This window comes from Salvelinus alpinus, chromosome 3 (assembly GCF_045679555.1).
Source record: "Salvelinus alpinus chromosome 3, SLU_Salpinus.1, whole genome shotgun sequence".
NCBI classification, from domain to species: Eukaryota; Metazoa; Chordata; class Actinopteri; order Salmoniformes; family Salmonidae; genus Salvelinus; species Salvelinus alpinus.
Window position 1 is genome coordinate 56,792,068 of NC_092088.1, and position 25,655 is coordinate 56,817,722.

At 43.5% G+C, this 25,655-nt stretch overlaps 1 protein-coding gene across 3 annotated transcripts in view; it reads right to left on the bottom strand.

Annotated features, from left to right (window-relative positions):
* Window positions 1-25,655, bottom strand: part of LOC139570983 (attractin-like protein 1) — a 352,370-nt gene that overhangs the window by 137,788 nt on the left and 188,927 nt on the right. For all 3 annotated transcript variants that reach the window (XM_071393395.1, XM_071393394.1, XM_071393396.1), the window contains 2 exons: window positions 10,668-10,729; window positions 280-358 (listed from right to left, as the gene is read on the bottom strand). In XM_071393395.1, the coding sequence (XP_071249496.1) occupies window positions 280-358; window positions 10,668-10,729 (141 nt within the window). The remainder of the gene's footprint in view (window positions 1-279; window positions 359-10,667; window positions 10,730-25,655) is intronic.

A 25,655-nucleotide genomic window follows, 5' to 3' on the forward strand; every position in this document is an offset into this window, starting at 1 on the left:
GAATAGAGCACCCTCTCATTTGTGCCAGTAAGGGGGTTTGAATCTGTGATGTACTGTCTGATCCGCTCATGGGTCGCGTTCCAGGCAGACTACATTCCAGTCGCCCGCCAGATCCATCTGCATCCTAAGATATAGTAATCTGATACCCGTCTGCGCAGTAAATGATGTGGCATGTGACCATTGGTAGATGTGCGCAGGGCAACTGCAATGTAATCTACCTGGAACGCCACCATGGTTTCCATAAATTACGACAGCTGATGAGATTGACCTATGACCTACCTCTCTCCTCCTGGATGCCCAGCACGTCTGTTTGACCTTCCACACCACCGCTGCCACCAGCAACAGGGACAGGAAACAGCTGCAGGAGGAAACAGCACAATCAATCAACCAATCAATCAATACATTTGCGGCAGGTAGCCTAGCGTTGGGCCAGTAACCGAAAGGTCGCTGGTTTGAATCCCCGAGCAGACTAGGTAAAAAAATCTGTTGATGTGCTCTTGAGCACTTAACCCTAATTGCTCCTGTATGTCGCATTGGATAAGTGTCCGCTAAATGACTAAAATGTAAATGTGAATTTAATTAGCTCATCACCCATTATCTATTCATTCTAGTATTTACATGAAATATAATATAATTTCACAACAGTACCATGAGGAGGTAAGGACAAAAGTAGCTGCCTACAATCAAACCTATTCTTTAAATATGTAATAATGCATAGAACTAGCATGACGTCACAAGGGGGTAGTGACTATTTTCATGGTCTAGCTGTCACATGACCAATCTGTTAACGCTTTATTATAACGTTCAGTAATAACCATTTATAAGGCATTCATAAATAGTTTGCTCACCATTTATTTATTAGTATACCTACGTTTTGTAAATTTGTAAATGCTATATAGATAGTTATTCACAACTTTTGAATAATTTATGAATTATGCATACGGTTAGGTGTTCTTTTAAACCATTTTACAAATCACATTTTGCAGTACCTGATCTAAAGTGAGCACTATTAATACTTTAGAAATACTTTAGAAATGTTTTGAATGGCCAGCGTAATCATCTCCTTGAAAGATTTGTCAATGTGTCAATGTACAGTCGTGGCCAAAAGTTTTGATAATGACATAAATATTAATTTTCACAAAGTTTGCTGCTTCAGTGTCTAGATATTTTTGTCAGATGTTACAATGGAATACTAAAGTATAATTACAAGCATTTCATAAGTGTCAAAGGCTTTTATTGACAATTACATGAAGTTGATGCAAAGAGTCAATATTTGCAGTGTTGACCCTTCTTTTTCAAGACCTCTGCAATCCGCCCTGGCATGCTGTCAATTAACTTCTGGGCCACATCCTGACTGATGGCAGCCCATTCTTGCATAATCAATGCTTGGAGTTTGTCAGAATTTGTGGGGTTTTCTTTGTCCACCCACCTCTTGAGGATTGACCACAAGTTTTCAATGGGATTAAGGTCTGGGGAGTTACCTGGCCATCATGTTCCATCATGCTGGAAAAGGCATTGTTCGTCACCAATCTGTTCCTGGATGGTTGGGAGAAGTTGCTCTCGGAGGATGTGTTGATACCATTCTTTATTCATGGCTGTGTTCTTAGGCAAAATTGTGAGTGAGCCCACTCCCTTGGCTGAGAAGCAACCCCACACATGAATGGTCTCAGGATTCTTTACTGTTGGCATGACACAGGACTGATGGTAGCGCTCACCTTGTCTTCTCCGGACAAGCTTTTTTCCGGATGCCCCAAACAATCGGAAAGGGTATTCAGAGAAAATGACTTTACCCCAGTCCTCAGCAGTCCAATCCCTGTACCTTTTGCAGAATATCAGTCTGTCCCTGATGTTTTTCCTGGAGAGAAGTGGCTTCTTTGCTGCCCTTCTTGACACCAGTCCATCCACCAAAAGTCTTCGCCTCACTGTGCGTGCAGATGCACTCACACCTGCCTGCTGCCATTCCTGAGCAAGCTCTGTACTGGTGGTGCCCCGATCCCGCAGCTGAATCAACTTTAGGAGACGGTCCTGGTGCTTGCTGGACTTTCTTGGGCGCCCTGAAGCCTTCTTAACAACAATTGAACCGCTCTCCTTGAAGTTCTTGATGATCCGATAAATGGTTGATTTAGGTGCAATCTTACTGGCAGCAATATCCTTGCCTGTGAAGCCCTTTTTGTGCAAAGCAATGATGACGGCACGCGTTTCCTTGCAGGTAACCATGGTTGACAGAGGAAGAACAATGATTCCAAGCACCACCCTCATTTTGAAGTTTCCAGTCTGTTATTCGAACTCAATCAGCATGACAGAGTGATCTCCAGCCTTGTCCTCATCAACACTCACACCTGTATTAATGAGAGAATCACTGACATGATGTCAGCTGGTCTTTTTGTGGCAGGGCTGAAATGCAGTGGACATGTTTTTGGGGTATTCAGTTCATTGGCATGGCAAAGAGGGACTTTGCAATTAATTGCAATTCATCTGATCACTCTTCATAACATTCTGGAGTATATGCAAATTGCCATCATACAATCTGAGGCAGCAGACTTTGTGAAAATGTATATTTGTGTCATTCTCAAAACTTTTGGCCACGACTGTACTTTGCGGAAGATTTGGTTGCCTTGACAGTTGTCATTTCTCCATGTGCCTGCATAGAGTGCTGCATGTCTTTTTACCTTAGAGAAAACTACAAAAATGGCCACCAAAGGGCTAGCAGCACCAAATACTATGAAATGGACTTTAAGACTGCGGAGGTAAACCAAGTGAAATATGGGGAAATAGCATGAAATCAATTGGACCCATGGAGTGGGTCAAGGAGAGTGGCCATCTTACACAGAGCAATGTCACATAGAATGATCCCAATGCCAATGACATCTGGACATTAGATCACACAAAGCCTGTCTTTCAACCAGAGCTTTTACAAGTCCTGGAGGCCAAAGAACCAAACCACCAAGGCAGGAAGTAGTGTAGAAGTCCAAGACAATAGCTATCTTCATAACGCCCTCCGTGTACAGCTAGAAAATAGCTTAGAAGCAATGACCACATCGTAAAGGGCTAAAGAGTTGTAATTAGCGTGACATTTCCAAGCCAAGCCTGCTGAAAGGCTGTGGAAATGCTCTTTCTCATATGTTCTGGAAAACCACTAGTACAGTACATAAACTATCAGACTGAGGAATTTGCCTAGTTAGTGATGTGAACCATATACTGACAGTATGGTACATACTTACAGTTGTCACTATAGGTGCATGTGTGTGCAGGTTTGACAGGTTTGATTAAATATGACCGTACAGTACGTCAGTACCAATTTCTTCACCAATGTCTAAAAACTTTGGGAAAATAAATAAATAATCATGAAAGTCTCACACAACCCTATGATGGCTGTAGCTCCATATTGCTGGCAGGAGTGTAACTGGGATTGTTTGGAACAGACTCTTCCTCCCCTCCAACACCGCTTGTTGGTTTGGCCATATTTCAAAGCCCAATCAGTAACAGTCCATCATTCCACATCAAATCTATTAACTCAGCCTGCAATTAATCCCAAACACGGCGGCTTACTGCACTAATGGGGAGAGGAGAAGACTAACTGTCACTATTAAAGAGGTATTAGGGGGTTTATTGGGGTTTCTTACAGATATAGCTTTAGCCAAGTCATCCGCAACCAATGAGATTCAAACCAATGAGTTCCATGTGCAGTTCTGGGGTGGATGGGAGGGCTGAGTGGGACGGATACAGTGTGTGTGTGTGTGTGTGTGTGTGTGTGTGTGTGTGTGTGTGTGTGTGTGTGTGTGTGTGTGTGTGTGTGTGTGTGTGTGTGTGTGTGTGTGTGTGTGTGTGTGTGGCTTGGTTTTGCTATCCTGACCAAGTGGGGGACATTTCTCTGGTCCCCACATGGAAGATTTACAGTTAGGGTCAGAATTAGGGTTAGGGCTAGAATTAGGAGCTGGGGTTAAGTTTAAGGTAAGAGTTAGGTTAACGGTTAGGGTTAGGGGTTAGGGAAAATAGGATTTTGCATGAGAATCAGTTGTTTGGTCCACACAAAGATTTTTGAAAGAATGTACAATATTTGCACAATCAGGTGTGTAAAGCATTTGGAGACTTACCCAGGAAGACACAGCTGTAATCGCTGCCAAAGGTGATTCTAACATGTATTGACTCAGGGGTGTGAATACTTATGTAAATTCGATATTTCTGAATTTCGTTTTCAATAACTTTGCAAACATTCCTAAAAACATGTTTCCACTTTGTCATTATGGGGTATTTTGTGTAGATGGGTGAGGGGGAAAAAGTCAAGAAATATCGATACTTTCCGAAGGTAGTGTGTGTGTGTGTGTGTGTGTGTGTGTGTGTGTGTGTGTGTGTGTGTGTGTGTGTGTGTGTGTGTGTGTGTGTGTGTGTGTGCGTGTGTGTGTACGTGGGGCACTGAGGGGCTGAGGGTTAGTTGTTCGGTATTGTGGATCACATGAACATGGGGAAGGGGTTTATAACATGTCCAATCATCCGAACCATTGGAGAACATATCACAAACACCCAGCAGCAAGCTACAAGATCGATACCCAATCCTCCACACACAATCCACAAATTATCAAAAGAAAGACAATTCCATCTGTACACCATAGACTACCAAGCTGTTAACCAAGTATATTCCCCCAGGCACACAGAATGGCAAAAGGCTGATTTCTAAGGGAGCCCAAATAGTGGATAACACAATCCCAATTTGTTTACCTTTCTATCAGAGCAGTGTTGTTTGTCAAACTGCCTGGAGTATCCCTCAGGTCGCAGCGGCACAGAATGTTGATAGCCATTTTGAAATAATTGGGACAGCTGATAGAGGCTTATTAGCCACTTAGCTTTGTATATTGTCTCTGTGCTGAACTTGAGAAGAAGGAGAGATGATTTCTAATCAACTTAGAGAGAGGAAACGAGTAATTGGACCAAACTGAACTGCAATGTCACCAATTAGCATTGGGGCTGAAAAGGAGAAGCAGCATAAACACTCCTTCATTACAACAATTTTTCTTGCTCATTTAGGGAACCGCTCTGGAAAGTGAACGAGAGAGAGAAAGAGATAGAAAACTATTTAACCACTCTTCAAAGAAAAGCTGGTCAAATTAGCTTTTAGAAGTTAATCAGAGTCTGTTAGAATACTACTTCATGTCGAGAGTTTAGCTTGAGGATAAAATTAGGCGACAATCTTCCAACCTATTTTCCCTCTCACGTTTCTGTCTCTCATGTATGCAAGTGTACATATGTTAAAGATATGCATGATGTAACTTAGGAGATCATGTGGCATTGTCACACACACACGCACAGAGTCAGACATAGGATGACAGGTGAACTGTACAGTAAAGATAATTGCAGAAATATAATTAGCTTGGATGAACACTAAAATAGAGGAACAGACACCCAGAGTGTCAGTCAAACATATGAAGATATACTAAGAGAAAAATAGAAGAAAGATGCTAAAGGAGAGGCATGTAGAGGGTCAAAACATGTCCAAATGATCAAATTACTGTACTGTTGTTACAGTACCTGAAACAAGATAATGATGGTGAAATCTATGACTGCATACCGCCCTAACTCAGGATTGGAGAAAGAGCACCTATGAGAAAGAGCACCACTGAGATTATTTAATTCTAAGGGAAAATATCTCCTCCACTCTGTCTCTCGTTCCCCCCCTCTCTCTCCCTCCCCATCGTCTCTCTCTCGACCCCCCCTCTCCCTTCCTAGTTCCCGCTCTCTCTCTTTCGCTCTTCCCCTCTCTCTCTCTGTGGTGCCAGCTCCATCATGTCAGTGTGCCCTCAGCCTGCAGGGCCCGACTCACACACAGGGCACCGCAGCTCTGCCGCCCTGCCACTTCATCTCTTATACACACCAATGGAGCACAGCCAACACACACACAAACAAACCAAAGCATGCAGACACTCACACACAAACAACAAAGCATACACTCTCACACATACAGAGACCACAAACTCGTACCCTCTGTGACATGCACATGCATAGCATTTACACAGAAACATCTACAACCATGTTAACATAGCTGCACGTGAACTCCTTTTTCCCTTTGACTAAAGCCTTTAATCAGCTGTGGTCACATAGGGCAGCACATACTGCTTCTGCTAAAGCCTTTGACCCATGATGCACAGGGATCTGTGGAGGTTTTATTTATTGTAATATTTTTATTTTTTCTTTATTTAACTAGGCAAGTCAGTTAAGAACAAATTCTTATTTTCAATGACGGCCTAGGAACAGTGGGTTAACTGCCTGTTCAGGGGCAGAACGACAGATTTGTACCTTGTCAGCTCGGGGATTTGAACTTGCAGCCTTTCAGTTACTAGTCCAACGCTCTAACCACTAGGCTACCCTGCCGCCCAGTTCTAATATAATTAGAACTGCACTTGATCACTGAAGTAGACTTAACAAGGCAGGATAAGAGCAGGGGACAAACACAGAGAGTGACATTATATTGAAAAATCAGCTGTTACATCTGGGAAAAAAGTGGATAAAGTGCATGCTTCAGAAGGTGCTTACTAAAGAAGACAGTGGGTGAGAAGGAAGTGTGTGCCACTATGACCATGACACAGTGGAATAAGCTCTTGGAGCAAATGACTGAACCTTAAAGTCCCAGTGCAGTCAAAAACTTGACTGTCGGAAGTTTACATACACTTATGTTGGAGTCATGAAAACTGGTTTTTCAACCACTCCACAAATTTCTTGTTAACAAACTATAGTTTTGGCAAGTCGGTTAGCACATCTACTTTGTGCATGACACTAGTAAAACAAAAACAAAAAAAGTATTAAATTTTTTTTAATAAAAAAAATAAATGTATCCCCTTTTCTCCCCAATTTTCGTGGTATCCAATCGCTAGTAATTACTATCTTGTCTCATCGCTACAACTCCCGTACGGGCTCGGGAGAGATGAAGGTCGAAAGCCATGCGTCCTCCGAAGCACAACCCAACCAAGCCGCACTGCTTCTTAACACAGCGCGCCTCCAACCCGGAAGCCAGCCACACCAATGTGTCGGAGGAAACACTGTGCACCCGCCCCCCTCGGTTAGTGCGCACTGCGCCCGGCCCGCCACAGGAGTCGCTGGAGCGCGATGAGACAAGGATATCCCTACCGGCCAAACCCTCCCTAACCCGGACGACGCTATGCCAATTGTGCGTCGCCCCACGGACCTCCCGGTCGCGGCCGGCTGCGACAGAGCCTGGGCGCGAACCCAGAGACTCTGGTGGCGCAGCTAGCAATGCGATGCAGTGCTCTAGACCACTGCACCACCCGGGAGGCCCCGACACAAGTAATTTTTACAACAATTGTTTACAGACAGATTATTTCACTTATAATTCACTGTATCACAATTCCACTGGGTCAGAAGTTTACATACACTAAGTTGACTGTGCCTTTAAACAGCTTGGAAAATTCCAGAAAATGATGTCGTGGCTTTAGAATCTTCTGATAGGCTAATTGACATCATTTGAGTCAATTGGAGGTGTACCTGTGGATGTATTTCAAGGCCTACCTTCAAACTCAGTGCCTATTTGCTTGACATGATGGGAAAATCAAAATAAATCAGCCAAGACCTCAGAAAAAAAATTGTAGACCTCCACAAGTCTGGTTCATCCTTGGGAGCAATTTCCAAACGCCTGAAGGTACCACGTTCATCTGTACAAACAATAGTATGCAAGTATAAACACCATGGGACCACGCAGCCATCATACCACTCAGGAAGGAGACGCGTTCTGTCTCCTAGAGATAAACATACATTGGTGCGAAAAGTGCAAATCAATCCCAGAACAACAGCAAAGGACCTTGTGAAGATGCTGGAGGAAACAGGTATAAAAGTATCTATACCCACAGTAAAATGAGTCCTATATCGACATAACCTGAAAGGCCGCTCAGCAAGGAAGAAGACACTGCTCCAAAACCGCCATAAAAAAGCCAGACTATGGTTTGCAACTGCACATGTGGACAAAGATCGTACTTTTTGGAGAAATGTCCTCTGGTCTGATGAAACAAAAATAGAACTGTTTGGCCATAATGACCATCGTTATGTTTGGAGGAAAAAGGGGGAGGCTTGAAAGCCGAAGAACACCATCCCAACCGTGAAGCACAGGGGTGGCAGCATCATGTTGTGGGGGTGCTTTGCTGCAGGAGGGACTGGTGCTCTTCACAAAATAGATTGCATCATGAGGGAGAAAAATTTAATTAAATTATGTGGATATATTGAAGCAACATCTCAAGACATCAGTCAGGAAGTTAAAGCTTGGACGCAAATGGGTCTTCCAAATGAACAACCACCCCAAGCATACTTCCAAAGTTGTGGCAAAATGGCTTAAAGACAACAAAGTCAAGGTATTGTTGTGGCCATCACAAAGCCCTGACCTCAAACCCATAGAAAATGTGTGGGCAGAACTGAAAAAGCGTGTGCGAGCAAGGAGGCCTACAAACCTGACTCAGTTAAACCAGCTCTGTCAGGAGGAATGGGCCAAAATTCACCCAACGTATTGTGGGAAGCTTTTGGAAGGCTACCCGAAACGTTTGACCCAAGTTAAACAATTTAAAGGCAATGCTACCAAATACTGATTGAGTGTATGTAAACTTATGACCCACTGGGAATGTGAAAAAAGAAATAAAATATTAAATAAATAATTCTCTATACTATTATTCTGACATTTCACATTCTTAAAATAAAGTGGTAATCCTAACTGACCTAAAACAGGTAATTTTTACTAGGATTAAATGTTAGGAATTGTGAAAAACTGAGGTTAAATGTATTTGGCTAAGGTGCATGTAAACTTCCGACTTCAACTGTATTTCTACACTATGAGGTTGGAATAATACTGAAATTGTGAAAATTATGATTATCCCCTTTTGATGTAAGAACTGTTTGAAAAGACCGCCTGAAATGTCTGCCTGTTTTGGTAGTTTCCAAACGTGTCTGCCAATAACGAAGCACAATGCACAGTGTTTAGTTGGAAATCAGGAGCTGCCGAGAGCGCGAGAGGGCGGGGTGACCTGGGGAACTCTGAAGTCCCGGAAGGGATGAGAAAAAAAATATCACCTTCATAATAAAGCACTGCATGAATATCATTGCATTTGTGTAGCGGCATAGAGCAGTAGAGTAGAGGGATTTACACACAGCCTTTTATAAATGCATTTCATGCAATTCTAAATAATTTGACATGACTGGAGACTTAGGCAGAATCTTTTTTAATACCACACAAATCTAAATTAGATCAATAAAAACGACCTTGAATTCATCAATAATTGTGTGGAGACATACTGTAGGCTACAATATGAGGAGGAAATGATAGTCCTAAACATGCTTTTCAGTTTCACTGACTCACCCAGCTCACTCGCCAGAGATGGCCAATACATTCGTGCCAAAAGCCTACATCTCACTCTTGTTTTACTTTGTAAAACAATATTTGGAAGTTTATCAAATATTGTGTTAGCCTATGGCAGACAGATTCGTGTCTTCTATTTTCAGCAGGCACCATTTGGTTTCCAACCTGTTTTCCTGCGATTGTACTTGAAATATTGCGAAAAGCCTGTTTTGTCTGCATGCTGTGCACTGACAGATTTGCTGCGCGTTCCCGACTGTAGGCTATGCCTTGTTACTGGGCTACACACAATCCACAGCTAGGCAATTTTTTAAAAGAAGCTGTTGATCCTCTGTGGCAAAATAATGCAACGCTGGAGAGATGAGAGTTGAAGGCTCATGTCCATCAGAGCAGAGAGAAAGATCATAGAAAGTGAATCTAATTCTAGTTCTGTGAGAGATACAGGCGTGCTACTCACACAACCATGGCCATGCATTGGTCTCAAACATAGGTTACAATGTTACGCAAACCATAAGCCCGGGCCAACCCAACCCGAATCAACTCTTTTTTTTCTTCTTTTTTTTTAAAGGGGTGGATCAGCTTAATATTGCGGAAAGAATGTTGCTTCCATCAATGTAATTGTCTGCATCATTTCCAAGCCCCCATATATTATTTGGGTAAATATATATATCCATATACATACACGCATGCATACATATACACATATATACATACACATACCTATATAGACATACATGCTTTTTTTAGAATATACCTTTATTATTCCCCGCAAACCCTACCACCCTTCCCCCAATTGGAGTAAACCAATAAACACTTAGGCTTCTACCTTCAGTCTACATATCTTATACACATTTTACAGACACAATCTGTTTTACAATAGTTATATTTTGTTTGTTTTTAGTCCTTCCTCTATTTCTGATGTCCATCCAGTTTGATTTCTATTCCCGAATCAAATCTTAGAATATCAGGCCAGGGCTGATGTTAAGGAAGTTGCAATTCAAATTACCTTTGATCGCTTTTACTCAAAAAAGTGATACTTTTAAAAAACGTTTTCATGCCACAAGAGGTACCGGATCTGGCCAAATAGGTCCCAGAACGAAACAGTCTAAGACGAAGAGATGCCGGATCCTGTTCCGGATCCTGTTCCGGCAAGATCTGTCTCAAATGAAGCACTGACAACGCATGTGATTGGCTCACTCAGTGAAACTGGTTGACTGGCAGAAGATGGCCTGGAGACAGCCGAGACAACTGTTGTCTTTGTTTATTAAGCAGAAAGGGAAAATTGCATATTCGTTTGCCTTATTAGTTCCATCTAAATGGTACGTACCTGAAAAAGGTGACAAAAAACTGCACCAGGTCCATGATGCTGTTGTGCTGGGAGAAGGCGATCTATGGAAGAAAGGACAGAGAAAAGAAGTATGTGAGAAGGATGTGAAAGACATTGAATACATTACATAGAGTGGACAGATTGGTAATACTGTAATAAAACATATGTTGTTGACAAGAAACAGAAGTAGACAGAGTTCCCATTAGAATAATTCAGGGGGATACATTTCAAATGTACACCTCAAGTTCCGCAGCACGTGGACTATCTTCCTTCCCCGCTAATCAGGGCCTGTTACAGTCATGGGAAACCAGGATAGTAGATTTTCTGGCCAATCAATGACATTACACAGTCATTGCGGTTAACTATTAAAGTGAAAAGTCTAAAGCCATTTTTCAGACATGAATGATCTTGTGCATGACCGTGCAATAATAGTGTAAATAAATGCATTACTGTATATAGTTATACAACATACCCACACATGTAACAAGGACTCATGTGAAACCTCTGTTTTGTAGATTAATATCTGCTTTACCTAAGGCTAGTGGTTGCTATGAACCGCTACATAATTTACATAAGGGGACTACTTTTTCTTTGCGATGCAAACTGCCTTAGCTGCAGAACCACATGTTCTCTCCCATTCCATGATTAGTATGAGAGGTGCATGACTAAATCTACCTCCCAGATTTGTAGATCAATTGAATATGGCAAATATACAGTAAATCCAAAGCTCTGAGAGAGACTAAACTATTCGATGATATATTCAACTATTGTGATTTTCTCAATTGTTAGCTCATGTAAGGGGATATTGAACGGCGTGTTGATATGTTTTCAGGTATAATTTCAAATCAAATGTTATTTGTCAAATGCAGCGAATACAACTGGGGTAGACTTTACCGTGAAATTCTTGCTTATGAGCCATTTCTAAAAATAGTAACACAAGAGGAATAAAATACACAAAAAATGTAGCTATATACAGGGAGTACCAGAACCAGATCAATGTGCAGAGGTACGAGGTAGATATGGATACACTTATCCAAGATGGCATAGCAGTCAGACGTCGTTTGTCCTCGTCTTGTCGTGTCCTGTGTATATATCTTTTCAAATATTTTTTCTAAAACTCAACTTCAAAACACTCTCCTGCAACCCGCCTCACCCAATGTGGTGCGGATCTGTTTTTTTCTAAAGTATTATTCACCTCGAATCCGGAATCCCCCAACAGAAGCTAGCCAGCTCACTAGCTACTAGCTAGTAGTCAGCTAACCACTGCTAGTGGTCATCAGCTAACCTTTAGCTCGGAAGGATCTCGCCAGTTTGTACAACGCGACTCAAACCAGAGCATACAGGACCTATTTTTTCTCCATATCCCTGTATTCCTACCGTAAGCTCTGGACATTTTCACCTGGATCTTCGCAGCTAGCTAGCTGCTATCCGAGTACTGGCTAACGTCGGTCCCGGAGCAAGCACCAATTAGTCTGGAGCTAGCCCATGCTAGGCCCTTTCTCCCGGCTTGCTAAAGAGGCCCATCAGCCACTCCTGGGCTACAATACCTGGACCCCTTCTACTGCCGGTACGGGGCACGGAACCCCGCCGATCCTTCACGACTGGACTACGACGTAATGTGCTCGAGGGGGTACTCAACTGGCCTCTAGATCGCGACCACCCCTGAATGCCCATCTGCAAGCTGCGGCCTGCTAGCTGCTAGCTGTCTAGAGCATATTGGATTGTTGGCTGTATAGATCCATCGGCCAATTTCTTGGGCCACTATACCTATTTTCCCAATTGGACATGGACCCCTCTGCTACTCGGAACCCTACTAATCCATCGCGACTGGTCTATCGACGTCACCGCACGCGGAGGCCAAAACAGGCTTTACTCTGTCAAGACTTCCCTCTAAGGCTCTTCTGCTAGCTTGCTAGCCCCGGTCTGCTAGCCTGCTACCCCTGGCCTGCTAGCTGTCTGAATCGCTGTGTCTCCAGCCAGCCCAACCACTCACTGGACCCCTATTGATCACTTGGCTACGCATGCCTCTCCCTAACATCAATATGTCCATTACTGTCCTGGTTAGTGATTATTGTCTTATTTCACTGTAGAGCCTCTAGCCCTGCTCAATATGCCTTAACCAACCATGTTGTTCCACCTCCCACATATGCGGTGACATCACCTGGTTTAAACGTCTCTAGAGACAATATATCTCTCATCATTACTCAATGCCTAGGTTTACCTCCAATGTACTCACATTCTACCATAACTCTGTCTGTACATTATGCCTTGAATCTATTCTCTCACACCCAGAAACCTGCTCCTTTTACTCTCTGCTCTGAACGCACTAAACGACCAGTCCTGATAGCCTTTAGCCGTACCCTCATCCTACTCCTCCTCTGTTCCTCTGATGATGTAGAGGTTAATCCAGGCCCTGCAGTGCCTAGCTCCACTCCTACTCCCCAGTTGCTCTCATTTGTTGACTTCTGTAACCGTAAAAGCCTTGGTTTCATGCATGTTAACATAAGAAGCCTCCTCCCTAAGTTTGTTTTATTCACTGCTTTAGCACACTCTGTCAACCCGGATGTCCTAGCCGTGTCTGAATCCTGGCTTAGGAAGTCCACCAAAAACCCTGAAATTTCCATCCCTAACTATAATATTTTCCGACAAGATAGAACTGCCAAAAGGGGCGGTGTTGCCATCTACTGCAGAGAGAGCCTGCAGAGTTCTGTCTTACTATCCAGGTCTGTACCCAAACAATTCGAACTTCTACTTTTAAAAATCCATCTTTCCAGAAACAAGTCTCTCACTGTTGCCGCTTGCTATAGACCACCCTCTGCCCCCAGCTGTGCCCTGGACACCATATGTGAATTGATTGCCGCCCATCTATCTTCGGAGCTCGTGCTGCTAGGTGACCTAAACCTAAACTCCTCACACAAATTATCAATGAGCCCACCAGGTACAACCCCAAATCTGTAAACACGGGCACCCTCATAGATATCATCCTAACCAACTTGCCCTCCAAATACACCTCTGCTGTTTTCAACCAAGATCTCAGCGATCACTGCCTCATTGCCTGCATCCGTAATGGATCTGCGGTCAAACAACCACCCCTCATCACTGTCAAACGATCCCTAAAACACTTCAGCGAGCAGGCCTTTCTAATCGACCTGGCCCGGGTATCCTGGAAGGATATTGACCTCATCCCGTCAGTAGAGGATGCCTGGTTATTCTTTAAAAGTGCCTTCCTCACCATCTTAAATAAGCATGCCTCATTCAAAAAATTTAGAACCAGGAACAGATATAGCCCTTGTTTCTCTCCAGACCTGTCTGCCCTTGGCCAGCACAAAAACATCCTGTGGCGTTCTGCATTAGCATCGAACAGCCCCCGTGATATGCAACGTTTCAGGGACGTTAGGAACAAATATACACAGGCAGTTAGGAAAGCTAAGGCTAGCTTTTTCAAGCAGAAATTTGCATCCTCTGGCACGAACTCCAAAAAGTTCTGGGACACTGTAAAGTCCATGGAGAATAAGAGCACCTCCTCCCACCTGCACACTGCACGGAGGCTAGGAAACACTTACCACCGATAAATCCACAATAATTGAGAATTTCAATAAGCATTTTTCTACGGCTGGCCATGCTTTCCACCTGGCTACCCCTACCCTGGTCAACAGCCCTGCTCTCCCCACAGCAACTCGCCCAAACTTCCCCCACTTCTCCTTCACCCAAATCCAGATAGCTGATGTTCTGAAAGAGCTGCAAAATCTGGACCCCTACAAATCAGCCGGGCTAGACAATCTGGACCCTCTCTTTCTAAAATGAAGTGCCGAAATTGTTGCAACCCCTATTACTAGCCTGTTCAACCTCTCTTTCGTATGGTCTGAGATTCCCATAGATTGGAAACCTGCCGCGGTCATCCCCCTCTTCAAAGGGGGAGACACTCTAGACCAAAACTGCTACAGACCTATATCTATTCTACCCTGCCTTTCTAAGGTCTTTGAAAGCCAAGTTAACAAACAGATTACCGACCATTTCGCAACCCACCGTACCTTCTCCGCTACACAATCTGGTTTCAGAGCTTGTCACGGGTGCACTTCAGCAACGCTCAAGGTCCTAAACGATATCATAACCGCCATCGATAAGAGACATTACTCTGCAGCCATATTCATTGACCTGGCTAAGGCTTTCGACTCTGTCAATCACAACATTCTTATTGGCAGACTCAACAGCCTTGGTTCTCAAATGATTGCCTCGCCTGGTTCTACTTCTCCGATAGAGTTCAGTATGTCAGTATGTCAAATCGGAGGGCCTGTTGTCCGGACCTCTGGCAGTCTCTATGGGGGTGCCACAGGGTTCAATTCTCGGGCCGACTCTCTTCTCTGTAAACATCAATGATGTCGATCTTGCTGCTGATGATTCTTTGATCCACCTCTACGCAGACGACACCATTCTGTATACCTCTGGCCGTTTGGACACTGTGTTAACTAACCTCCAGATGAGCTTCAATGCAATACAACTCTCCTTCCGTGGCCTCCAACAGCTCTTAAATGCAAGTAAAACTAAATGCATGCTCTTCAACCGATCGCTGCCCGCACCTGCCCGCCCGTCCAGCATCACTACTCTGGACGGTTCTGACTTAGAATATGTGGACAACTACAAATACCTAGGTGTCTGGTTAGACTGTAAACTCTCCTTCCAGACTCACATTAAACATCTCCAATCCAAAATGAAATCTAGAATCAGCTTCCTATTTCGCAACAAAGCATCCTTCACTCATGCTGCCAAACATACCCTCATTAAACTGACCATCTTACCCTTAACAAAGAGTTGCAGTTTGTTTTGGAATGGGTGGCCAGTAATAAACTGGTCCTGAACATCTCTAAAACTATGAGCATTGTATTTGGTACAAATAATTCCTTAAGTGCTAGACCTCGTGCTAGACCTCAGCTGAATCTGGTAATGAATGGTGTGGCTGTTGAACAAGTTGACGGGACTAAATTACTAAGGCGTTACCTTAGATTGTAAACTGTCATGGTCAAAACATATAGATTCAATGGTTGTAAAGATGGGGAGAGGTCTAGCCGAAAATAAAGAGATAATCAGCTTTTTTGACGTCACACTCCAATAAGCAAGTTCTGCTAGTTTGGTCTAATCTTGATTCCATTGTCCGGTCGTGTGGTCCAGTGCTGCAAGGAAAGACCTAGTTAAGCTGCAGCTGGCCCAGAACAGAGCGGCACGTTTTGCTCTTAATTGTAATCAGAGGGCTGATATAAATATTATGCATGCCAGTCTCTCTTGGCTAAGAGTTGAGGATAGACTGACTGCATCACTTCTTCTTTTAATTAGAAACATTAATGTGTTGAAAATCCCTAATTGTTTGCATAGTCAACTTACACACACACCTCTGACACACACACTTATCCCACCAGACATGCCACCAGGGGTCTTTTCACAGTCCCTAAATCCAGAACAAATTCAAGAAAGCGTACAGTATTATATACAGCCCTTACTGCATGGAACTTCCTTCCATTTCATATTGCTCAAATAAATAGCAAACCTGGTTTCAAAAATCAGATAAAGCAACACCTCGCGGCACAACGCCTCTCCCCTATTTGACTTAGTTTGTGTGTATGCATTGATATGTAGGCTACGTGTGCCTTTTTTTTAATTTACGTAGTTCTGTCCTCCAGCTGTTCTTGTCTATTGATGTTCCGTATTATGTCATTCTGTATTATGTTTCATGTTTTGTGTGGACCCCAGAAAGAGTAGCTGCTGCTTTTGCAACAGCTAATGGGGATCCTAATGTCATGCTGTAACAGGAAAGGACCTTCCACAAACTTTTGCCACAAAATTGGAAGCGCAGAATCGTCTTGAATGTCATTGTATGCTGTAGCGTTAAGATTTCCTTTCACTGGAACTAAGGGACATAGCCTGAACCACAAAAAACAGCCCCAGACCATTATTCCTCCTCCTTACAGTTGGCACTATGCATTCGGGCAGGTATCGTTCTCCTGGCATCCCCCAAACTCAGATTCATCCATCAGACTGTCACATGGTGAAGAGTGATTCGTCACTACAGAGAAACACGCTTCGGCACTTCCATTCTGTGAGCTTGTGTGGTCTACCACTTCACATGTGAGTCGTTGTTGCTCCTAGACGTTTCCACTTCACAATAACAGCCCTTACAGTTGACAGAGGAAGCTCTAGAAAGGCAGACATTTGACGAACTGACTTGTTGGAAAGGAAGCATTCTATGACGGTGCCACATTGAATGTCACTGAGCTCTTCAGTAAGGTCATTCTACTGCCAATGTTTGTCTATGGTGATTGCATGGCTGTGTGCTCAATTGTATACACCTGTCAGCAATGGGTGTGGCTAAAATGGCCAAATCCACTAATTTAAAGGGGTACTTTTTATATAAAATGTAGTTTGGGTACCATTTATAGTATTGAGTATTTAGCAGGCTTATGACTTGGGGGTAGTAGCTGTCTCAGAGCCTGTTGGTCCAAGAGCCAGACAGTAGCAGTCTTTGGCAATCGGGCCTTCCTCTGACACCGCCTGATATAGAGGTCCTGGATGGTAGGGAGCTCGGCGCCACCACCCTCTGTCCGCACCACCCTCTGTAGTCAAGGGTGGTGCATTTGCCATATCAAGCAGTGATATTTTTATTTATTTAACCTTAATTTAACTAGGCAAGTCAGTTAAGAACAAATTCTTACTTACAATGACGGCCTAGGAACAATGGGTTAACTGCCTTGTTAACAGAACGATAGATTTGTACCTTGTCAGCTCGGGGATTCAACCTAGCAACCTTTCGGTTACTGGCCCAACGCTCTGACCACTAGGCTACCTGCCACTCCCAGTGATGCAGCACAATGTGTAGTTTTATATTGTTTATCATTGGCCTGCTTAACCAAGTTTAACTGGACAAAGTGGAAGACGTCCAGTACTGTACATACAATGGCAGTAAACACACAAATTAAACTACAAGGATAAGCATGTGTAACATACACCAAGTCCCCTCTGCTCCCCCACCACACACAAATTAAGTTCTGCCTGTCACAAACTATGACATTTGTCCCAATGATCACCTCTGTTTTCCCCTCCTCCCCATGACTATACCTGTACAATGTTGGGCCACGCGGAGCCTGCTGTTAATCCAAAGCCACTGCCTTCAGCTACAAGTTGTCAAAAGGGCTTATTTCTACGCTGAAGTCATTCACAGAAATGTGATAAGTTTGCAGGCATAATTTATTTAACATATTTTCACTAAGCCAAGAGCAGAAGTCGACCTAACAGAAGGGCTACGAGTTTGGTCGTTTTTAATGTCCTACATTGAACAGAGGGAAATATGTGCTGTTCCATATGTTTCTGGTAGATCATTCTAGTTCTTATACATAAAAGGTGAGTCAAGACATAAACACATGGCTTTTTGGGAATAATAACCTGTCAAAAACCTGGCCATGTTTGAAGAATACCTCAGAGGGTAGTTGGCGGGGGAGGAAGGGTTTAAGTGATTTACTGGCATGTACGTTTCTAGTGAAATTGCCTTCCAATGAAAAACATTGAGAAAGGACGATTTTCGTCCAGAGGGACACGCCATTAAGGGTGAAATCAGATGGAAGCCTTGGTCTACAGTCAATGCACTCAAGTATACCAACCCCACACACACACACACACACACACACACATATCACGGCTGACGCACGCCGGTGAGAACGGCCCTTCAATTTACGATAGCCGCAGTTGGGAAAGCTACAACAATCGATAAGCAGTACGGGGCTGGCCCTCTTCTGCAACAGACGTACGGCGGTAGCGTCGTCGCCAGGTCTGGTTGGCACTGGCAGTCGAGGAAATCGGCCACATCACTCCTCCTGACATCAACTGCTTGCATGGACAAAATCCCTCCATCATAAAAGAGAATCCTTTTCTGTTGTTTTTTAAAATCTGAGCACTCACCCGCCTTTTGCTCTGTTCCATTAAAAAGCTCTTTGAGGAAATTGGAGCACTGTGTGTTTGCTAGAGTCGGATCCCTTTCGGCAGGCCTGCAGTTTTTTTGGAGAAGGCCCAGTTGATGGTGTGTGTTCTGTGATGGATCACTAGGAGCAGTGTTTGTGGTTTAAAGCAAGACAGGAAGGGGGGGAAATGGCCATAAAACCAGCCACATCTCTGTTGGCTCTAGATCTCTGAGGGCTGGGATTAAAGCCAGGGCTGTGGGGTTAAAAAGGCTTGCAGTTGAATGCCTCACTACAAACAGGTTGAGTGGGGAGTGCAGAACTGAACATGATCACATAGGAGAGTGCTCAATGTTTTACGTAACTTTGCGTTAGTGAATAGAAATGTTTAATTAGATCTGTTTAAATATGTCAATGTGAAAATATGTAAATTAGGTGGAAAGAGTTCCGCTTATAGGGGGATTCTACTACCTTGCCATAACTGAATAGGAACATGTCTATTATAAATAGCCAGAGGTGTGAGCATGTCACTATTATTTGAGTCACAAGCATGTCTCAAGTCACAAGATCCGAGTCTCAAGTCAAGACCCAACTAGCGGAACGGGTCGAGTCTCGATTCAAGTCCAAGTCGTGCATTTAAAGACCAAGACAAGACTCAAGTCTAGTAAAAGAAAATGTAAACAAACAGGCTTTACTTGATCAACTACAAATCTTTGTCTATTTATTGAGGCTGCCAGACAGCCCATTTAACAATTTTGTCCACAGCATATTTTGATTATCTAATAATACATTTTAATAACAAATTCCAAATGCAAGGTTCATAAGTAAATGATCAATTTCAAGCAATTGCATACCAAAATACGAGCAGGCCTACGCTAGTGCTTGTTGCTTAACGCTCCATTGCTGGTAAGTTTGCAAAGTAAACAGTTAATATTCCTTGAACCTGCATTTTTACTTAAGGCAATACTCTCTCCCTACAATTTGACGTTTGCACTATACCCGATCCTATAGCTGTACAGCAAATCTGCAATCTGTTCACTAGCTCACCCGACCTGTGTTGATTGACAGTTATGCTGGTCCAATCAGAGGGCAGAGTGTGCGTTTCACTAGCCAATATGTTGCAATTTTTTTGCAAGTGTGACGCTGCGGCTACGGTCTCTGTCTGCGTGGAGAGTAATCCACAGAGACAATGTGCCACAAAATGAGTGACAGAACGTTACAAAACATAGCCAGATCATTTCAAGTCATTAGACTGAAGTCAATGTCGAGTTCTGAGTCTTGAGGCTTCAAGTCCAAGTCAAGTCTCAAGTTATTTTATTTTCTGTTAAGTCGAGCCTCAAGTCATGAAATGTGTGACTCGAGTCCACACCTCTGTAAATAGCAGGCCAGCTATATTAATAATGAATAGTGGACTGTCAAAAGATCACATAAGATTATAAATAATATGATAATTCTCCAGCTCCAATCCCTCTCTCCTAGAGTCAAAATGTTTGAAGATCAGAGGCTAAGAATGTATTGAGTGACAGTGCTCTCTAAAGCGCAATAGTAACCTGTTTGAGTTGCAATTACTACGAGTGAGACCAAACCAAGAAAGAGAGGACAGGGAAAAGATAGTCACAGGCCTCTGAAGTGAATGATATGACTCCAAGGCTCAGAGGCCCACATTAAGACAGAAGAGTCATTACTGCAGGCCTACGGTGACCCTCATGTGATGGTCAGAGAGGCAGTGAAGTAACTGTGCTGTTGTCAATTCCCAAAGCCTGGCGAATAACCGCTTGTTTAAAACTACAGTAAAAGAGAGATTTCAACTTATCAATAAGAGATGGGAGAGATAGGGAAAGGGGTTCAGTGGATCACAGAGGGGAGGGGGTAACTGTGTGAATGTGAGTCTGTGAAATTAAGAGTGTGTGTGTCCAAGAAAGAAAAATCAAAAGAGAGAGCGAGTAAGGTTGAAAGAGCGAGAGTGAGAGAATGAGAAAGTGCTTCTCCACAGGAAAACTGGACATGCGGTTACATTTGCATATTCATGAGGAGACCTACTGACCACAGCAAGGCATTAGCTGAGTATGACATCCACCTACACAGTATGCTAATCAGTGATCCTCAGCGATACTTGTGAAACACGTTACCGTTTTCAAGAGTAAACACAAGTACACTCCTTTTAAACCGATAGGTGCCCCACTCACTCATTCCTCTCAGAGTTTATATCCTGTATGTATATTAATTAATTGGTAAGTGTCATATTTGCCCCAGCTACAATTTGTTCTTTGGTATATAAACATTGAATGAAGTCATGAAGTCGTACAGCGAGCCATCATATTTGACCAGTTGTGTTACATTGCGTTTTTCTATCTGCCATACATTGATCAAATCAAATTTTAATGGTCACATACACGTGTTTAGTAATATCAAACAAGTTCACAACAATACAAACAATAAACAAATCTAAAGTAAAGGAATGGAATTAAGATCATATAAATATTTGGAAAAGCAATGTCGGCGCGAAATATAATAAAATACAGTAGAATAGAATACAATAAATACATATGAGGTGAGTAATGCAAAATATGTAAACATTATTAAAGTGACTAGTGTTCCATTATTAAAGTGGCCAGTGATTTCAAGTCCATGTATATAGGGCAGCAGCCTCTAAGGTGCTAGTGATGGCTGTTTAACAGTCTGATGGCTTTGAGATTGAAAAACAGCTTCTGTCTCTCTGTCCCAGCTTTGATGCACCTGTACTGACCTCGCCTTCTGGATGATAGAGGGGTGAACAGGCAGTGGCTCGGGTGGTTGTTGTTCTTGATGATCTTTATAGCCTTCCTGTGACATCGGGTGCTGTAGGTGTTCTGTAGGGCAGGTAGTTTGCCCCCGGTGATGCGTTGGGCAGACCTCACCACCCTCTGGAGAGCTTTGCAGTTGCGGGCGGCGCAGTTGCCGTACGAGGCAGTGATACAGCCCGATAGGATGCTCACAATTGTGCATCTGTAAAAGTTTGTGAGGGTTTTAGGTGCCAAGACGAATTTCTTCAGGCTCCTGAGGTTGTTATGCCTTCTCCACTGCGGTTCCGTCGATGTGCATAGGGGGCTGCGCCCTCTGCTAGTCCACGATTAGCTCCTTTGTTTCATTGGCGTTGAGGGAGAGGTTATTTTCCTGGCACCACACTCCCAGGGCCCTCACCTCCTCTCTGTAAGCTGTCTCGTCATTGTTGGTAATCAGGCCTACTACTGTTGTGTCGTCTGCAAACTTGATGATTGAGTTGGAGGCGTGCGTGGCCACACAGTCATGATGGAACAGGGAATACAGGAGGGGGATGAGCACGCACCATTGTGGGGCACCTGTGTTGAGGATCAGTGAAGTGGAGGTGTTGTTTCCTACCTTCACCACCTGGGGGCAGCCCGTCAGGAAGTCCAGAACCCAGTTGCACAGGGCAGAGTTCAGACCCAGGGCCCCAAGCTTAATGATGAGCTTGTAGGGTACTATCGTGTAGAATGCTGAGCTATAGTCAACGAACAGCATTCTAACATAGGTATTTATCTTGTCCAGATGGGATAAGGAAGTGTGCAGTGCGATGGTGATTGCATTGTCTGTGGATCTATTGGGGCGGTAAGCAAATTGAAGTGGGTCTAGGGTGGCAGGTAAGGTAGAGGTGATATGATCCTTGACTAGTCTCTCAAAGCACTTCATGATGACAGAAGTGAGTGCTACGGGGCGATAGTCGTTTAGTTCAGTTATCTTTGCTTTCTTGGGTACAGGAACAATGGTGGACATCTTGAAGCATGTGGGGACAGCAGACTGGGATAGGGAAAGACTGAATATGTCCGTAAACACTCCAACCAGCTGGTCTGCGCATGCTCTGAGGACGCGGCTAGGGATGCCGTCTGGACCGGCAGCCTTGCAAGGGTTAACACGCTTAAATGTCATACTCACGTCGGCCACGGAGAACGAGAGCCCACAGTCTTTGGTAGCGGGCTGCGTCGGTGGCACTGTATTATCCTCAAAGCAGGCAAATAAGGTGTTTAGCTGTCGGTGTTAGTCACGTGGCTGGTTTTCCCTTTGTAGTTCGTGATTGTCTGTAGACCCTGCCACATACGTCTCGTGTCTGAGCCGTTGAATTGCGACTCCACTTTGTCTCTATACTGACGTTTTGCCTGTTTGATTGCCTTACGGAGGCAATATCTACACTGTTTATATTCAGCCATATTCCCCGTCACCTTGCCATGTTTAAATGCGGTGGTTCGCGCTTTCAGTTTTGCGCGAATTCTGCCTTCTATCCATGGTTTATGGTTAGGGTAGGTTTTAATAGTCACAGTGGGCACAACATCTCCTATACACTTCCTGATAAACTCAGTCACCATATCAGTATATTTGTCAATGTTATTCTCAGAGCGGGTCGAAAACAGACCCAAATGGGTCCAGAGTACCAGGAAGAGAGCTACCCAGCAGCTAGCAACAGCTACAGGGTTCCCCAAAAACACTCACCAAGGACAAAATAGTCAGTAGCAGCTTTAGTGACCTCTGTGACTTGTACAAGCTCCAAACCAATGTAGGGATTATATTGTTTATATTGAGTGTGGTGAAGAGAAATACAGTGGAGTCATTGAGTGGAATAAAAACCTGTTTTGGCCTATGACTGACTGTGTCCTTTATAATTCATTTGTTTAATTCATTTGTCTGTCTGTTCATTTTACAGTTAGACATTTATTTTGGTAAAGTGAACAGTGTTTGAATGTAAACAGTTTCCCTGTGAACTAATCAATTTCACCAATCTTACATGCCAGCCTCAAGGTTTGTTCTACATTTTAGAAAAAAGTGAAAAGAAACAGTCCTATTGTTCAGATTTGAGTTCCTGTTGCAAGATCATCATTAAAATTCCTTACAAAATAATTCCTCTGCATTCCGGTTGATATGTTAATGACTGTGAGTCACATATACCCCCAATCAACATCCGTGAACTAATAGCCCACGTGACATCTCTCTGTTTCCCATATTTTTAAACAGGCAGCACTTAACCTGGCCTCTCCTCTTACATCCATAGGAAAGAGGATCTCCTCCTGATAAGACCATCATCAGATAGAGATGCTGCTATGTTTTATGTGCCGTTTCAATTTCCCTTTTATCCAATAAAGGACACTTTGTCACTCCCATTGTCGGGGAGGCGAGCGGCTGTTGAGGTACACCGCACAGTGCCTGTCAGCAATTACATTATGAAAGGCATTCTATTTAATGATTTCCTCTGAGAGGCTAAATAAGTGACTCTGTGTTGGGAGAAAATCTAATCACGGACCAATAGTGTGCCCAGAGCCGGGGAAACAACATGGCCGCCTCACTGAAACCCATTTAATCAGCTGAATTAGGCCTGGCCATGCAGGAGTCAGTGGAAAGACGAGAATCGATGAGAGGGTAGGATTCATACAGCCTTTATTTCTGTGGGGTGGCCGGGTAGGCGATTGATAGGACCAGGACTTCACACACACAGCCTTCATTAAACAGACACTGGAGACACTCTGGAGGTGCAGGGGGGAGATCGAAGAAATGTGCTATACATGAGCAGGTATCATTTTACAGCCCCGGGCATCAGTTCACTGAGTGTACGGAGTTCATCTTGATGGGTTCTAACTTCTAAACCTGAAATATGAAATATCCCTATTCATGTCAATGAATGAAAGGGAACGCAGAACGTTTACATTCTGTCAGAACATGTTTTTGTTAGACATTAGGTATCCTATGGAAAGGAGAAGGGCCACAGTCTGGTTACAATTGTTGGGTTGTAATTTGAAATACGTGCTACACCAGAAGTTAAGGGTTATATGTAGGAGCAATGTATATGGTGGGGTCAATGGATTTTGGATATGAGCCAGGGACTTGGAATGTTACTAAGTAAGGGAAACGGCAATCACATGGTTGTGGTCACTGATAAGGGTGGATAGCTGTGGATTAGTGAGGAATGGGAGCTGAGGTCAGGTCAGGTCACATTAAGGGAGAAGGAACAGTTTATTATCCACATCACTTAACTTCCTGCCTAGCAACAAAGATGTAATGTTTAGAGGAAAGGAGGACTGCACCTAAAGTGGGGTATATATAAACTTGTACTGGTGCGATCATGTCTTTGTCTGTTCAGCTGTCTGACCCATTGGGTGAATAAACTTGGTTTGAGCTTTTCCTAGTTGTCCGTTAGTTTTTACTTTGTTTATTTAGAACCTAACAATCCTGACAGGTTTATCTTCACTCACACCAAACTAACCATAAAGAAGATTAGAGTAGTTCTGAGAACTAATTATTGGTAATAGGGAACTCATCTTCTGTCAAAAAGGTTCAAACAGAAAATACACAGCAGTAAATGCAGGAAGGTAGCAAGTACACCGTCCAAATGAATAGCTGTGGATTAGGACAAGATGGTGCCGATAGAGATGGATTCCACGCATCAAGAATGTTTTGATCCGCCTCATATAGACCAATCTCTCTCCTTAACACAGATTGTAAACTGGTCACCAAGATGCTATCTAAGAGACTGGAGTCATGTCTTCCCCTGTTGGTCAACCCAGATCAGACTGGCTTCATAATTAATAGATTGTCCTCCAATAATCTCAGAAGGTTCTTTGATATAATTCACCTTACTAACAAAAACAAAATACCTAGTGTCGCAGTCTCCCTGCGACACTAGGCCTTTGATAGGGTTGAATGGCCATACCTCTTTCGCGTCTTGGAAAAGTTTGGTTTAGGTACCGTGTTTGTAAATTTGATAAAATCACTCTACAAATCTCCTAAAGCTAGGATTGCTACCAACGGGATTACTTCCTCCTCTTTCCCTCTCTATAGGGGGAACAGACAAGGTTGCCCAATTAGCCCCCACCTCTTTGCCCTCGCCATCGAACCGTTGGCTGAGGCTATTAGAACGTGCCCTGACATACATGGCTTTGAGGTGGGCCCCCATACCCATAAATTATCACACTTTGCGGACGACCTTATCTTATTTCTAACAAACCCAGAACATTCTCTCTCTCACTTGCAGATCCTACTACAGTGTTATAGTTCTTTCTCTGGATATAAG